General features: G+C 44.8%; 1 protein-coding gene across 1 annotated transcript in view; it reads right to left on the bottom strand.

Moving 5' to 3' along the window:
- Nucleotides 1-1,819: 1,819 nt before the first annotated feature.
- MUSK (muscle associated receptor tyrosine kinase) overlaps nucleotides 1,820-17,329 on the bottom strand; it is a 47,987-nt gene continuing 32,477 nt past the window's right edge. The window contains exons 10-17 of the mRNA XM_010726142.3: nucleotides 16,201-16,376; nucleotides 15,954-15,977; nucleotides 13,401-13,489; nucleotides 12,386-12,545; nucleotides 10,993-11,182; nucleotides 10,503-10,694; nucleotides 5,694-5,842; nucleotides 1,820-3,817 (exon numbers count right to left, since the gene is read on the bottom strand). Coding sequence (XP_010724444.1) covers nucleotides 3,147-3,817; nucleotides 5,694-5,842; nucleotides 10,503-10,694; nucleotides 10,993-11,182; nucleotides 12,386-12,545; nucleotides 13,401-13,489; nucleotides 15,954-15,977; nucleotides 16,201-16,376 — 1,651 coding nt within the window. The 3' untranslated portion in view covers nucleotides 1,820-3,146. The remainder of the gene's footprint in view (nucleotides 3,818-5,693; nucleotides 5,843-10,502; nucleotides 10,695-10,992; nucleotides 11,183-12,385; nucleotides 12,546-13,400; nucleotides 13,490-15,953; nucleotides 15,978-16,200; nucleotides 16,377-17,329) is intronic.

Below are 17,329 nucleotides of genomic sequence, written 5' to 3'. Positions count from 1 at the left end.
TTTCAATGTCATAGAGCTGGAGACTAGGAATGATAAGGTTTAGTGTCTATGAGTGAGGATGAGAGGGAGGGCCAACAGGGTGGACATGCTAGTGGGCATCTGTTATAGACTGCCTAACTAGGATGAAGAGACAGATGAGGCACCCTACAAGAAGCTGGCAGAAGTTGCATAATCACCAGCCCTTGTTCTCATGGAAGACTACACCTTCCTTGATCTATGCTGGAAGTACAAGACAGCACAGAAGAAGCATTCTAGGAGGTTTCTAAAATATGTGGAAGACAACTTCCTGTTGCAGCTGGTAAGGAAGCCTACCAAAGGAAGAGCCCCGCTGTTCACACAGACCAGGACTTGTGGGAGATGAGGAGGACAGGGGCTGTCTTGGACAGAGTGACCATGAAATGGTAATGTTCTTGATTCTTGGTGAAGTCAGAAGGGGGCCCTGCAAAACTGCCACTTCCAGAAGGCAGACTTTGAACTGTTCAGGATGCTGGTAGTGAGGATCCTTTGTTATTCAATCCTGAAGAGTAAATGGGTCCAGGAACTCTGGTTACCCCTCATGAAGGAAGTCTTAAAGGCACTGGAGCAGGCTGTCCTCCGGTGACATAAGCTGAGCCGGCGGCGAAGAAGACCAGTGTGGATGAACAGGGAATTTTTTCCTGAGGCTCCAGGAGAAAAAGTGAACCTATTTCCTGTGGAAGAAGGGATGGGCAACTCAGGGAGAATACAAAGAAGTTGTTAGGATGTGCAGGGAGAAAATTAGAAAATCAAAAGCCCGACTTGAACTTGGCTGCTGGGCTAGAAGAGAAGAAAAAACTTTTTTACAAATATATTAACAGAAGGAGGAGGGATAAGGAGAATCTCCATCTTTTACTGAATGTGTCTGCGAAAATGACCACCAAGGACAAGGAAAAGGCTGAAGTTCTCAATGCTTTCTTTAGTTCTGTCCTTAAAAGTTAGACCAGTTATCCTTGGGGTACCCCCTGACCTGAAGTCTTGGACAGGGAGCAGAATAAACCCACTACAGTTCAGGTGGAAACGGGTAAAGAGACCTTCTACTCCATCTAGACTGCAACAAGTCCACGGGGCCAGATGAAATCCACCCAAGAGTGCTGAGGAAACTGGCAGTGGTGATTGCCAAGCCAATTTCCACCACCTATCAATGTTCCTGGTAAATCAGAGAGGTCCCAGAGGATTGGAGGCGTGTCAGTGTGACTCCCATCTACAAGAAGGATTATAAGGAGGACTTGACGAACTACAGGCCTGTCAACCTGACCTCAGTGCCAGGAAAGGTTATAGAGCAGATCATTTTGAATAAGATCACATAGCATGTGCAGGACAACATGGGGATCAGGCCCAGCCAGCTTTGTTCACAAAAGGCAGGTCCTGCTTTACCAACCTGATGTCCTTCTATGATCGAGTAACCAAGCTGGTGGATGACAGAAAGGCTGTTGATGCAGTCTACCTAGATTTTGTCAAAGCCTTTGACACTGTCTCCCGCAGTGTTTTCCTGGGGAAGCTGACAGGTACTGGCTTGGACAGGTACATTCTTTGCTGGGTGAAGAACTGGTTGGAGGGCTGGTCCCAGAAAGTGGTGGTGAATGGAGTTAAATCCAGCTGGCAACTAGTCATGAGTGGTATGCCCCAGTGGTCAGTATTGAGGTCTGTCCTGTTTAACATCTTTATTGATGACCTGGATGAGAGGACTGAGTGCACCCTCAGTAAGTTTGCAGACAAGTTGGAGGAAGTGACAGTCTGCCTGAGGGTAGGAAGGCCCTACAAAGGGATGTGGACAGGCTGGATTACTGAGCTGAGGCCAGGGGGATGATGTTCAACAAGATCAAGTGCCTGGTCCTGGCACTTTGGCCACAATAACCCCAGGCAATGCTACAGGCTTGAGGAAGAGTAGCTTGAAGGCTGTGTGGAAGAAATGGACCTGGGGTGTTAGTCAGCACTCACCTGAACGTGAGCCAGCAATGTGCCCAAGTGACTAAGAAGGCCAATGACGTCCTGGTTTGGATCAGAAATGGTGTTGCCAGCAGGAGCAAGGAAGCGATTTGTATTCTGTAGGAGTGGTTAGGTGCTGGTACAGGCTGCCCAGGGAGGTGATTGAGTTCACCATCCCTAGATTCGTTCAAGAAACATCTAGATGTTGTACCAAGGGCTATGGTTTAATGGGGAAATATTGGTGGCAGGTGAGCAACTGGACTGGATGGTCTTGGAGGTCTTCTCTAACCTTGGTGATTCTATGAGTCTGTGAATCTATGTTTCTCCCTAATCTCAGCATGGTGGGCACTGTACTGCAGGTACAGGGAAATAAACACACCCAAGAGACCAGATGGGTGCAGTACTGGGCCTTTAGGATGAATTTGTCCATTAACAACCAGTGGCTTTGTTGTAGGACTGGGTGAGAAGACTGGCTACTATACATGAGATTTTTGGTGAAATCTTAGCAAAAGTCAAATGACCCTCAGTGTGGACTTCTCTCTTTTGAAGATAAATCTTAGATAAGATTTTGTTGACATACTGTCTACCACTGGTGGTCCTGTGGGCTGCTGATTTGACTCTGTGTTGTGTTCATAAGCAACAAACAGAAAAAGGGAATTAAAAAGTCAGTGGACTATGCCTTCAGCAATATCCTTCCTCTACAAAATGAAGTGAGCATGCAAAAATAAAATGATAAACAGAATCCAAAACAGGATTAATTTCTGCAATCTTTTTTTCCTTTTTTTTTTTTTTTTACAGATAGTAGTTGAAAACATACAAGGAAGGGAACAGAAAGTTAAAAGCCAGGTGCATAAATGCAGAAGAAGAGCGAGAAAACTGCTGGGTAAAGAAGTTGCCCCAGGAAGAAGTTGCTTTGCCTGGGGAACTCTGTGCTCCTGGAAATGACTAAAGCAGGTCCTGAGCTAACACAGCCAGCTCGCCAACCAACCCAAGGAGCACCAGCTTGGTGGCTGGGAGCTATCCCCATAATTTGGGAGGTAAAGTCCACCTCGAGGAGATATGGTCCACCCTGAAGGGGTTGCAATCCACACTCCTTGCTTGGTAGAGGAACAAGATGTTTCTCCTCCCTCTAAATCAGAGCTTTGAGCTCAGGAGCCTGCAGGCAGGTAGACATGACAGCCTCCTCACCACACCCCTCAGACCTATGGGGAGGCCACAGCCCTCTCATACATGCGCTCTAGGATGCGGTGGATACTGGCAAAGCTTGGCCGGTCAGCTGGCAGCTTGCTCCAGCAGAGACGCATCAGGTTGTAGAGCTCCAGAGGACAATTGTCCGGGCACGACAGGATGTTCCCATCCCTCACGTAGTAGATGACCTCCTCATGAGCCATCCCATAGTAGGGCTGCATGCCATAGGAGAAGATCTCCCACAGCACCACTCCATAGGCCCACACATCAGACTCTGTGGTGTACCGGTTATAAAAAATGGACTCGGGGGGCATCCAGCGGATGGGGATGGCATCATTCTCATTGGCTTTGTAGTAATCAGCTGAATACATGTTCCTTGAGAGGCCAAAGTCAGCAATTTTGACCACCATGTTCTCCCCCACCAGGCAGTTTCTGGTGGCCAAGTCCCGATGAACAAACTTGCGCTCAGAGAGATAGGCCATGCCTGCGGCCACCTGCTTGGCAATGCAGAGCTGGCTGGTACAGCATAGTGCCAGCGGATTGGAGAGGCAGGCCCGTGCCTCCAGGGTACCCTGCACTAGACTGCAGAGATTGCGGGGCGAGCGGTTGCGCAGGTACTCATTGAGATCACCGTAGGCCATGTACTCAAACAGCAGGCACATGGGTTTCCCAACAGCACACACACCTGGAAAAAGATAGATGCACCATTCAAGTCATTTGTAGAGAAAGAAGTTTCTGCTGTGGCAAGACCGAAAAATATCCAAAAAATACTTAACACAAAGGGGAGATTCCCAAGAATGCATGTGGGGACAGAGGAAAATGTGAAGCATGCAATCCTCCCCATCAAATTTCATCATGTTTCTTTATGTCTTTGAAGCTTTTCAAAAGGAATCTAAATCCAAGCTAGGTGAGAGACACTAACAAGTCACTAACCCAGCCTGACTGATGGGCATGTGCTTGGTTCTGCACCAGCTTCACCAGGGTCCAGCATGAGCAGTGGACTCTACTTCCATAGTGCAAAAGGACTGAATGTGATTCAGTTGCAGCATGCTAGTCTGTAGAGAAACATTCACCTTGCTTTGTTCAATGATTTCTAATGATCTACTAATGTGACTCAGATCAGACACACCAATTAGATGTACCTAATTATATATATTTTACAAGAAAATTTTGAAATAGAAGAGTCTGTACTGCATTAGTATTGTGAGTGCATGCAATGATCATCAGTTCATCATATAAATTCCCAAACCTAACTTTTTAACCAGATTTACGGACCACACAGTAACATAAAACCAGTTAGAAAGATAGGCAAAAATATTTGTGTGCCTGCTATTTAACTTGTCAACTAGTGAAAGCCAGAATTTGAAGTGTACGCGTTTTGCTTCCTTAGGGCCATTTAGCAATTGGTGATCCAGCTGATTGTGAAATCTGAACTTCATGTTGATAATCTAACACATGAATCTTTGAGAAAAAACAGATAGCTGTTTCCAGTGTCATAAAATCAGGATCTGACAAGCATGAGGAAAGTATGTGAGGGTTTTATCATCTAAGCTGTGCTCAAAAACATGTCTGCTTTCCCCACATCCCCTGAATGTGAGACTAGTTTGCTCCTGCATCTTTGCCTTTCCTAACCTACAATGTGTTGACAAAAAAATAATGTTTACTTGAGACTGGGGCATTTCCTGCTGCTTTCTTCTGCTGCCAAAGTGCTCATGTCAACCCAATTTTCCCAAACCTGCAGTTTATGCATTTCCAGATTTTGTGGAATTTCCTATTGAAATAAATTAAATAATAAATTAAAAAAAAATCTCAGCTGCATGTTCACAGGGATCAGGTCTGCCTACAGTAACCCTAAGTGGGACTGCAAGGTGATGGTGGAGAGCAGCATCCACTTCAGTCAGAAACTAAAGATTTACTGAAATAAACTCCAGTTGGCAGCTTTCTGTGAAGAGGAATGACCTATTAGCGAAGCTGTGGAACCAAGTCTTTCCAAAAAAACCAAGAAAACATAGTTTTGTTTCAGCTGTGAAGGGAGGGGAAGGAAGAGACTTTCGTTGTGGTTGGCTTTTTTGTTTGTTTGCTTCACTTTGTTTTTCTAATGCTGGTGAATGTTCAGACATGACAATAGTAAGTGGGATCCATAAAACTAACAAGACATGTGCTTGTTTTTTTTCTTAAGTACCCGCGAAATAAATCATAGCTCCAGGAAGCCCGTGTCTTCCCTGCAAGACATCTGCTTCAGTGTTAAGAAGCTGGAAGCAGATCTAAGCGCCAAGATGGTCAGCAGCAGGCTCTACCACAGGATGAGCAGGCTTTGTTACAAGGTACTGTCCTGCTAAGGCAGCTGCTTATGACCTACATTTCCAGACTTGTTCTGGTAAAGAATTTAGCAGAGCATGCAGTGACTCATAGCAAAGCTCACCCCTTCTGAACAAGCTATTTTCTCTTGTAGAACAGTCCATCGTCACTCAGCACTGGTCATGCATGCCTGTGCCCCTAGCAAAACACCAGCAGATTTGCAGGAGGAGGTACCCCCATACATGAGCACCTTGTTCAGATACCTAAGAGCTTGACAATGTTTGGATTGTCAAATTCAGCCATGAGGGCTGCCTCCCTCTGGAAGTCCGCTTGCATGTCTGCAGATGCTTCCTCTTTCAGCATTTTCACTGCCACCATTGTGAAAGATTCATATGGCAGCAATCCTGGGGCCCTGGAAGAGAGGGAAGCATTGATGAGAGTTGCAAGCACATAAAACACGAGCTTTTTCTAGGATAAAATGATGAAGCACTGACTCAAAAATAAACATATTTTATATGAAAATGTTGAAAGAGCCTCCTTACACTCAACTTCACTTCTCACCCTGCACACTTGTGGCACTGGAACATCAGCTACTATCGGAGAACAAGTACCAATTAGAGTAAGCATGTTCCCCAGGATTTTATATGAAAATAATCCTTCGGCATAGTTCAGGGGATAGGTGGAGTGGTACACCTCTAATTTAACAAATTTAAAGTCCATTAGCTAATTTTGGTTGCATTTAATGGAGGGAGCTGAGGTCCAGCAAAGAGTAATGCTCCTGTAAGTGCTGTGGAAATAGGTACCAAATAGAAGGAAAAATGCACAAATAAGCCCTGTCAAGAACAAACTCATGTACTAACACACTGTGTTAAAAACTGAATCTTCAGCTTTGAGATAATCTGTAGGAAATGGAGCTTCTGACTTCAAGCAATCACAGGCTCATTCTGTTTCACTACACGCATGTCACTCTGCCCTCAGCAAGTTTAATTAAGCACACTTGCCAAAGATCCAGGAGTAGTGCTCAAGCATGGCAACTTTCCATGCTTCAGATGTGGGTCAAGCTTCAGATGTGCATTTTGTTGCCCATGCCTGCTCTTCCCAGAGTCCTGCAGTTAAGGCATGCTCCTTAAAGGCAGCTAGGCCCATGAACAGTGGCACCCATTTACAATTTATGCTCCTGCCTGACTGCCCTCCCATTGCTCAAATGCCAGGTAACTTTACTGCTCAGTAGTCACAAGAGGAGGTTCAGATTTCCAAAGCAAACTTCCAGTTTCCTTGTCATCTACTCCAGACATATGGTAGTTGCAACAGATGCACTCAGATGCTGTAAATGTCAAATGTCAGAAGATGGCACGATGCCCATCTAGAGAGGAATATCACAGGCAGCTGGATCGCAGCTGAAGGGCTTGGACAAGGAAATCCAGCATGTCAGAATGGAGGAGCTGGCTCCACATTTGTCTACTACTGCCTTTGCTATAGCAAAATGGCCTACTTTATTACCCCGTGCTGGCAGCAAGGTTCCAGTATAGCAGGAGAGGACACCTCTTTTAATGCGCCCACTGCTGCCTAATTGCAGCACCTGAGAAAGTCAGCAGCAATACTCTGAAGATATCAGCAGAGCAATTAAAAGGAGAAACAGGAGGGCATTTATGTCTTCCAAGCAGCCTCACTGTGGATTACCTCTCATGACTGGCTTGCAGACTAGGATAGCAATAACAGCTTCACACTGCATGCTTTGCAGAAGGAAGCTCACCCTGGACCAAAGCCTAAAGTACATGCATCCACCTGCTCTCCATTGAAATCCTGCAGTGTACACTAATCTAAATATGACTTAAATGAGATTAAGCTGCATAGAGATTTTGCAGTTTTTGCAGATCAGCAGAAACTGCGCTGAACAGGGAGAAAGGCTCTGTATGCAGTCCTGGCAGGCAACTGCCAAAGTTGAGCCCCTCAGTGCCCAAAAAACATCGTGAGTAGGAAGAGATGGAGGCACACATGCAGAGAAGCTCTGCTTCTGAAATTGAACAGGAGAATTCAAGTTCTAGGCTGGAGTGTGCTTTCTACAAAACAGCTCATTTTCTTCAAGATAAGGAAACATCAAGGAATTAGCCTGGATTTCCTCTCTAGTGACTCCTTACATGCTTTAGGTGAAATACCTCACTGTTTGTGCACAGGACGACAGCAGCTGTCCTCACTTTCTCTACTGTCATTGGATCTCCGCAACACTGTCAGAACTTTAGGTACCACCTGTGCAAGAAGGTGTCCCCATTCTACGTTTAGAGGACACCTGAATTCAGGTTTCCAGCCAGACCTTCTTTCCAGAGCAGTAACTGTGGAAAAAGAAAAAAGAAAAAAAAAAAAAAAAAAGCGTGGAGCTGCTTGAATGTGTATTTGAGGTTGTGCACGATCTTCCCCAGTGCCATATCTGGGCAGCTTCTGTAAGGCCATTAAGTGGTGTCGTTAACTGAGGGGCGTGGAGACCTACCTCTACACTTCCTATTGGAGAAAAATTTCTGTGGAGCAGAAGAGTGTTCTGAATGAGTATTGTATATAGGATATTGTTTCTTAAACTAACATCTATGCTGCTTTTCATCTGCACTGAGACAGCAGATCAAGTACTCTTTGAACAAGAAAGAACATGAAGAGATCTGTGAAAGAAGAAATCTTGCCACTCTGACCTCTGATCACCTGCCCATGGCCCAATCTTGGCCCTTGGGGCAGCCTTGTCTCCAAACGAGGCCTAGTCAGGATGGACCTGTGCTGAGTCCCACATTTTGTTTTAAAGACTTCTGCTAAGGAAACTGGTTACTTCCTCAACCCCTTCAGTGTGTACGAGCCCTCAGTGGACATTGCAGCCTTTCAGAAGGAGCGGGTAAACGATAGCCAGACACTTCCTGTCCTAACATGTTGCTTGACCCAGGAGTGAGTAAACACTGAATCAGGCCTCACAGCAAGCCAACTGGCAAAGGCATCACTGGCACTGTGTGCAGAGCTGTGTTTACAAGAGCAGGAGAAATATGAGACCAGAAGAACTAAGAGGACTGCTAAACTTAGCTTGAGATTTCCACTTAACACATGTAGACAAGTACATTTTATTCATCTGCAATGGCAAGGTAAAGGTTTGAGTCACCATGGAGCTTGTGACCTGAAGGGATGTGCTGCTGGTGCTACTGGATGTCAGCCTCTGCTAGTCTGAGAGCTGTGCATAGAAACACCACAAGCTGAAATCTACCCTGAGAATATAATTCTTCAGAAGGGCTTCTGATAGAGAAGTAATATTTCTTCAGCTCCTGAGCCACAGAGAGAAAGTGTTTCTGAGAGCATAGCAAACTGCACATTGCAAAAGCTGCCTAAGAAGACTGCGTTGCTTTTTTCTTTTGCCATTTTTCACTGACAATAGCAAAAAGGGTTTTCTAAAAGGAATTCCAGCACTGGGGTGGATGAAATGCACATGGAAGCTCCCTGCACCACTTTAACACTTGCTTCACTTGGCACTTCAGTGAAGTTCAGATTCCCTACGAGAGGTCCTCCTCAAGGTGGATGAGTCAGCCCTCAGGAGGGCCTGGGCAGCACAGCACCAAGGCTGTACTGAAGCTTCAGTGCAGTTGAGCCTTGGCAGTGGGACTGCCTGCCCTGCTGTCGCATCCAGAAGAAGGCTCAAATGATGGGACATTCTCAACACTGGCCATAGCCAGAATGGGGACTGCTCTGCACCCAGGCAGCAGCTGTGATGTAGTCCTCATTGCATTGTTCTCGGCTCCAGTTTAGATGCATTTGGCTCAACCATCCAGGCTAACAACCAATCACAGGCTAAGCATCTGCAGTTTTCCCACTGCCTGCTCTTTAAACTTCTGTTATTTTTAGCTTGTTCTATATTAAAGAAAAGTATGCCTGCATTTCTTCCATATCTCTTCACTTGGAAAAAAATTCATCTACTGAAATTGTTTTCTCCACTCTAATAATGATTTAACTTGTCCATAACTCATTTCCTAGTGGATACGTCCACAGCATAACTATAAATGTTGAAAGTATCTGCACCAATGGCTGCTTTCTGCACAGAGAATCCTTCAGTTTGGAAGTTACTGGGAGCAATTCCACCAGACAGGTCATGGATCTGATAGTCCCTGGTGGCTTTGGTCATACACTACTCTAGAGAGTGCAGTGACAGAGCCAGCTATGTCCCAGAGTTATTAGCTCTAGTGGACAAAGAATACTTACCCTAAGCAAAAATGGAACTGGACAGCCTATCTTTTTTCAGGAATTTGGAGGGGGATTTTTTAAGAGCAGATCAGCCAAAGGCTGTCCTGCAGGCATTACAGAATCTGTTAAGCATAACAAGATGCCTTCCATTTGGTTCAATTCTGGGTTTTCAATGAAACATGTTTCACATATGAAGAAATATATGACCTCACCTCCCATGAGGTTTAACAGAACTGGGACCTCATCTAATGCTTTAAATTTAAAACAGGCAACAATGGTCATGAATTCCAAGAATAAAGACTGAGTAAGTAGGATGCACATGCACACAAAAAGGATGTTGGATCAAGTAGGCTGGGGTTTTAGGGGATTTTTGGTTTAGTTTAGTTTTGCCACTGAATCAAATGGAAACTGGATCAGGATCTAACTGCATCATGACACATTGCCCTCTGTGGTAAGTACTGGCCAATTTGACTTTGTAAAGGAGCACACCAATATATACTGTCAATTTGCAAACACTGGGATATGCAAGCATTTCACAATAGGTCACATGTCGCAGGCAGTACTCTTGGAAAAAATATAAGGATTATAAATTTAGCTAAGCTTTTACACCAGGCTTTGGTATATGAGCATGACACAGTATTTACTAGAGAGAACAGGAGGTTCATTTGTGTCAGTATTTTAACAAATATCAGGCGGAAGAAGTAGTCACAAGAAATAATTATTCAAGCTTGAGTTTAGCTGTCTGAATCTTCTACTAATTTTGGGTTGAGTAAATGAACAAAGGATTTCAGGTGTCCAGACAAAAAGATGTCCAACTGCTTATCTTTTCCAGGTACCTCTATATAGAGAGGACTCACACATGGATGTCTTACCTTGCTTGGAAAACTCTCCCAAATGCTCCTTCTCCAATATCTCTCACATATTCAATATTGTTCCTGGGATACTCCAAGCTGAGTAGTTTGGGATTGAGGAGAAGAGGCATCCGCTGGTACATGGGGTTAGGGTGCAGCCGGTCCAGGAGGAGTTCAGAGGGCAGAGTGGTAAGTGTTGGTGTTTCTGACTCTCTGAAACAACAGAGCAGTTGTTGGTCAATGTGCGTGGCTCCTGATCTACATCTGTACCATGGGGTTGGATTCTTCCAAGGCAGGAAAGAGAGGTGTGGCAGGGCTGCTGAAAAAACCTTGCAGCAGTCTCTCATCATTTCCCCAAAATAGCCACCAGGCCACTTTCCACAGAGGGACTCCTCAGAACTTACACTGGTGCTGCCATGGGATTCTCCCTCCTGCAGGAGTTTGCAGGACTCAGAAACAGGCAAGTGTTTCAAAGCAGCATTTTTGCCTTGAACTGAGGCCTGGGCTTTACCTTGTCTTGTTTTTCCACTGCTTTCGGCGACGGCAGCAAACAAGGGTGATAATGCCAAGGATCACAATGAGAGCAAAGCTGGAGATGATCGAGATGATAACATTCATGGAGTATGTGGGGGAATAAGATGGAGGAGGGGGGAGGTTTGGTGTCTCTCCATTTGGTTTTCTTGTTCCTAGTGATGATGATGCTGTAATGCAAACAAAATCAGAAGATGATATTTATTCCATAGGGATGTGTCTTTCTCTCAAGATGTACTTATGTACAACAGACTAGCCTGTTTTCCTGGTAATTACTAACATTACAGATAAAACAGTAAGACTGTTTGAGAGGACCATACTAGAGAACTTTTGTATACAGGAAGAAAAACCTACTTCTGCTTAATAATTGTGAAAGTGCAGGACCTAATAAAGACACAGATTCTGTAGAGCTAGGAACCTAGTTTTGATAAGCAGTCAGATAACTTGCAAGAATTACAGGTGAAAGATTATATCGAATGGTCTTCAAATAAGCTGAGGGCCTATACTGGGATTAAACTAAACTCCACAACGTGGACCACAGTGAATCACATGTCCTAGAAGGATTCTGCAGGTACAAGTGTCCACCCAAGGCAGGTATATGGTGATATCTTCCTGGACCCAATCTCTTCCCTCCAACTGTTTTGCATCTCAGTGACTTTATGGGTCAAATATGGTAAACAACTGTAAAATTTCACTTTTTTTTTTTTTTTTTAGGGGATTGTTTTCTGAGCTATTCTAGAAAATGATTGAGAATGAAATAAATTTATACTATATTTTTAAGGCCAGCTAAATTGACACTGACTTGAGTTCCATTGACTCTACAGCTTCTCTATTCTTTGTGCAAGAATTGTCTTGTTTTCAAGCCCTGAGATCCTAAAACTTGGTGAAATATTAAAACCTCATATCTTTGATAAAATGTTTAAAAATTGTTCTTTGAACAAAAAGAGTGAAAATGTTTCCATCTTTTTCAGATTTATTTTTAGGTATATATCTTTTTATTGTTGAAAAAAAATCACTAGAAGCAAAACAGCTTTGGAAATTTTGCTATAAGCTCTCCGTTTTCTTTTGAGCACACTGTAGCCAACCTATCTCTCATAATACCACAGGAAATCTGATTTCATCTTTTGGCCTTATTATAATCTCAGGCAAGGTGCTCAATTTGTCTGTCTTCATTTGCCCATTTTTGAAGTATGTATTACACCTTCAAACTGAAGATGATGAGTGCACTTGTGCAAACAAGCAGTGCTGGGTAACTCTAGACACAGAATTAATCAGTGGGCCATGAGACCCATGGTGTGATGGGCAGTAAGTCAACACTTTACATGGTCCCAAAACAAGCACAGTGACAGAAATCATAAACTGTAGTCACCTACCATCTCCACAGGGAGACACGTTGCAGTATTCCCAAGTGACAGATGGGTCTTTTGTGTAGCACCAGGGACGCTCATTTTCACCTCCTGGGTTGCGGCAGTAATTCTCAGCATCAGACAGCTCGGGGAAAACCTGAGGAGTTCTTCTGTGTAAGTGGGGAGCCTTGGAGTAGGAAACCATTTGGATTAGTATTTGAGTACAATTTTTTTCCTGCTGGTATTAACAAAACAAAGGGGGAAAAGAAAAGAAAAGAGAAGAGAAGAGAAGAGAAGAGAAGAGAAGAGGAGAGGAGAGGAGAGGAGAGGAGAGGAGAGGGGAGGGGAGGGGAGGGGAGGGGAGGGGAGGGGAGGGGAGGGGAGAGGAGGGGAGGGGAGGGAGGGAGAGGGAGAGGAGAGGAGAGGAGAGGGGAGAGGAGAGGAGAGGAGAGGAGAGGAGAGGAGAGGAGAGGAGAGGAGAGGAGAGGAGAGGAGAGGAGAGGAGAGGAGAGGAGAGGAGAGGAGAGGAGAGGAGAGGAGAGGAGAGGAGAGGAGAGGAGAGGAGAGGAGAGGAGAGGAGAGGAGAGGAGAGGAGAGGAGAGGAGAGGAGAGGAGAGGAGAGGAGAGGAGAGGAGAGGAGAGGAGAGGAGAGGAGAGGAGAGGAGAGGAGAGGAGAGGAGAGGAGAGGAGAGGAGAGAAGAGAAGAGAAGAGAAGAGAGAAGAGAAGAGAAGAGAAGAGAAGAGAAGAGAAGAGAAGAGAAGAGAAGAGAAGAGAAGAGAAGAGAAGAGAAGAGAAGAGAAGAGAAGAGAAGAGAAGAGAAGAGAAGAAAGGCAGAGGTAAAACAGACTTGCAGTAGCTTGCAAGAATCACCAAGAAAGCACCTGGCAATGGGAAGGGGGAACTCACAGATTGAAATATGAAGCAATCAAGAATGAAGGTGAGCTGCCATCTGCCCAGCCCTTCTGTGAGCCAGGGCTGCCCAGCTCTGGGAAACTCACTGGAGAAGAAGACCCCATTTGATTATCTCACACTGATGCACACCTGGTCGCTCCACTTCTGGCAGGGGATGCCGGAGGCAGTAATATTGGCCCAACCCTGGTAAAACTGGCCATTGCCACTGTAGCAAGTCCCTGTGCAGGAAAAAAAAAAGAAAAAAAAGGAACAAAGTGGGGACAAGCACCATAGATCATGCCCTGCAGTGAGGAGTGACAAATCATGTCCTTACACAAGAGCTAAAACAATTAGCAGCAGATCTGAAGCACACAAAAGGACCAGTAAGCTTAGCTTTCTGTTCATGCTGAAATGGATTTTGTGCTCTGTACATAGGACTACATCTGGTAACATCCCAAGGAAAGGAGAAAAGTTTTCCAGACTGAGAAACAGAGCCATGTGGCTGTGGCTGTCACTCTGCCCCAAAACCAAACAAAGCAGCACAGGCCCACAGGGATGCTCCAGAGCCAAGCCATGGCAGAAAGCAAACTGCAGCACTGGCTGCATGGCTCACAACCTGCACAATGTCAGGGGCAGCTGGGGTGGGAGAAGCAAGATCTTGCAAGGAGTGCTGTCCTGCTGGTCTCTGTATAGTGCTTGTCATTTCAGAATGGATGCTTGGGACTGTGGCTCCCAGCATGCATGGAAACCACAAGCCAAAGGGAGCTACAGATCTGAAGTAATGGTATCGGCACAAAGCACTGTTATTCATAATGAAGAATGTGCCATTGATCTCACATATGCAAAGCTTACTGTGGCTGCAGAAGAAGTCAGCAGGAAATACAGAGATTTTCACTCCAAGAATAAGTTCCCAAAATGTAAATGTGGGCATCACTTATCCTCGAAGGAGAATTTAATGCATGCTAGCATAATGCAGGAAGTAAGAGGGACAACAGAGGAGATGCAGTCTTACACATGTAGCATTTGCTAGCTAATTGTGTGGAAACTGCTGACCATGGAGTAGCATTCTGGTTGATGGCATGCATTAGGGTCCTCTTGTTAGATGTTACATTATTAACCTTATTAAATAAATTAGTATGTCAGCAAACAGTGCTGTCATAGCTTTATTTTCAACTGTATTGAAGTTGCAGCTCATAAAAGCTAACACAGGAGGAAACCTATCCCTCTCTAAAACAGATTTTTTTAAGCAAATGTTTTTCCTCTTCAGTAAAGATTTGCATAAGGTTTGATCCGGGTTTCAGACAAAGGCTACATATTCTAATTCACTCAAGCAGATTGTCCTGTTTCTCCTGTAGGAGAAACATAGATGATTGATTAATTTTTGCAGGGCTGTAGTTCTAATGAGATGTTTGTTTAGAGCACCTGAGCACTTCAGTAAAGGCCAGTGTAAACAGCAATTCTTGAGCACATCACAATGGCTGCCTGCTCTTTTCCTCTTGCATCACCCACTCCACATACACTTGCTGCTACAGAACCTCAGCTTTCTGTACACCCATTGGTGCCACGATGTATTCATGGGTAGCAGAGCACCACCAGGTTTATTGTAGGCAGTTGAATTCAAACACAAGGTTGAGCCCCTGTAGCCCAAGGTGTGAAAGTACCTCAGTTTAGAAATGGCTTCAGACCGCACAGCACTTGGCTCATCACAAGTCTAAGGTAAAATGCTGTAATTTGAGCTTCTTTGACTGGTACATAAGCTATGTGCAGTGTCTGCAGCACTGCAGAAGTGTAAAACTTTGTTGAGCTGCCCTAAAACACAGCTGTGTCAACCATTAAAAGGCAAGGAGTGCAATACCTGAAGTCCATCTGAGTACGCAGCTGACACGAAAAGAAGCCTTTTTGCACTGAATGTGACATCAACGTGACACCTTTGAGGAGCAAGGTAGAGAGGCATGGGGGGCAAAGGGAAGCTGTGCTGTTAAGGGGCTGAAAAATACCGAGGTCTCATAGGTGGACATGCTGAAAAAGGAGAGGCTGAAACTGCCGTGTGCTCCTGGCACCCACTTCATGTTCTGTCCCCCACTGAGAGCATGGGGCTGGCAGAAGTTTCAGCAAGAGATGGCTGGGATTTATGGGCAGTTTTGGAGGGACATTAGAGAAATGCCTTCAGGACAGATGGAGCATGCCCCATCCCTGCAGGCACTCCAGGCCAGGTTGAATGGGCCCTGTTCTAACCTGACCTGGTGGGTGGCAGCGCTACCTACAGCAGGAGCTCAGGGCTGGGTGGGCTTTGAGGTCCCTTCCAACCCAACCAGTTTGTGGTTCTGTGATTTTGTGTTGGTAACCACATCAATGACAGCATGTAAGGGTGGGACTACCATGACATCAGACTCCAAAGTACCAGACACAGCAAAAAAGAAAGAATGGGTGGAAAGGCAGGTAACAACTGGAGGAGATTTAAAAGCACCATCACTCTCTAATCACCTTCAACAACTACCAGCCCCTGCTCCCCTAAAACCTGTGCAGATGGAAATATGTTTTCCTATACCTTAGACGTGAGGGTTCAGCCATTCTCTGGCAACAGCCTGAATCAAGCCAGCAAAGACCAGTACAAAACACTAAAAAACGCCGTGCAAGCTGCATCTTCAACAAAAATGCTGTGCCCACCCTCTTGAAAAACAGATCCTGGAGAAGTCTACTTACTGGTTATATTCTCCTTCTTAAAATCTGTGAAAAGACAAGACAAGGTGTAAGGAGGGGGTTGTGACACAGCCAGGCGCTAGCTGCAGAGCCACAGGCAGGATGGTTCCCACTTCACACACCACATCTGACCACAGAACAGCTACTGAGAGACTGTCAGGCCTTCACTTTCACTGCAAGTCATGGGTGTCACCATGCCCTCCTCATCAAGAAAGCAGCTCTGCAGATGATAGGCAGCATAGCCTCTTACCAAAGAAAGGGATATGGGTGCAGGCGCTGGGGTCCTGGTGCAGGCTGGGCAGCCTGTTGCACTCGGGAAGAGCAAGCAGCATCAGCCCCGGCTTGTAAATCCCCCGCTGAGAGTTTTCCTCCATTGAGAGCCATTCCTTAAAGCAGTAGAGATCCTTTACAGCAAGGCAATTCTCTCTACATTATTTTGCAAAAAACAGTGAAATACAGCGGTCAATGGCTTCATAACAGCTGCACCTAGCGGTACACCTAGCAGTGGTGTGCAGGGGTTATACAGGCTGACAGAAAACCATTAGTGGGGCTGTGCTTCTTTAAGCCAGTCTGTCTGGCTCATAAATCATAAAGGAAACTCTGCATAAAATGTAATAGCTTCCTTTAGGAAACCCACAAAGCTACATTTTTAACGAAGCAGGGTTATTCTCAAGTTGCAACACACATCACAGACTGTGAGGAGTTCATTTCCATCATTTCCCAGACATTTACTGCCATCTTCTAATAACAAACAGCATGTCTGGGAGTTATCTTAGCAGTTTTGATACATCCTGAAAATCTCACCTGTTGTTCATAAATTTTGTACAAACATGCCATCTGTTCAAAACAAGAGGTGAGCTGCAAATCTTAATCTTTTCTAAGCTAAATATTTGCCTACATTTTTAATCTCACAGAACCAGCCACGCAATTACCTTCTTTTCTCTGCCTTTCTCTCCCCTTTTTTATCTGTTTGCTATCTGCAGCAAAATCTTTGCAATGCCAGGTGAAATAAGAGACCAAACTGCCTCTTACCTAATTTATTGCCTCCCTAACAGTATGAAATATTCACTGGCAAGCCATACTGTGTATGTTCAAATGTTCCTTAGATCTGAAGCTGTTTTGTAAAAAAGGCCAAGGCAGTAATATCTGTGCTAGAAAAATAAATAAATAAATAGATAGAAAGAAAGATAGATAGATAGATAGATAAATAAATAAATAAATGAAACTGTGCCATACTGGAAAATCTGACTGTTTGTTGTATTAGTTAATTTGTCAGTGACTCGTTTATTTATTCACTCATTCTTGAGAGCCCGAGTTGCACAACCAGCTTTGAGGTAATGTACAGAGATGATTTTTGCTGAACTCAGCTGCTGTCCTTT

The sequence above is a fragment of the Meleagris gallopavo genome, chromosome Z, assembly GCF_905368555.1.
Source record: "Meleagris gallopavo chromosome Z, MGAL_WU_HG_1.1, whole genome shotgun sequence".
Lineage (NCBI taxonomy): Eukaryota > Metazoa > Chordata > Aves > Galliformes > Phasianidae > Meleagris > Meleagris gallopavo.
This window is presented reverse-complemented; position numbering and strand designations above follow the sequence as displayed.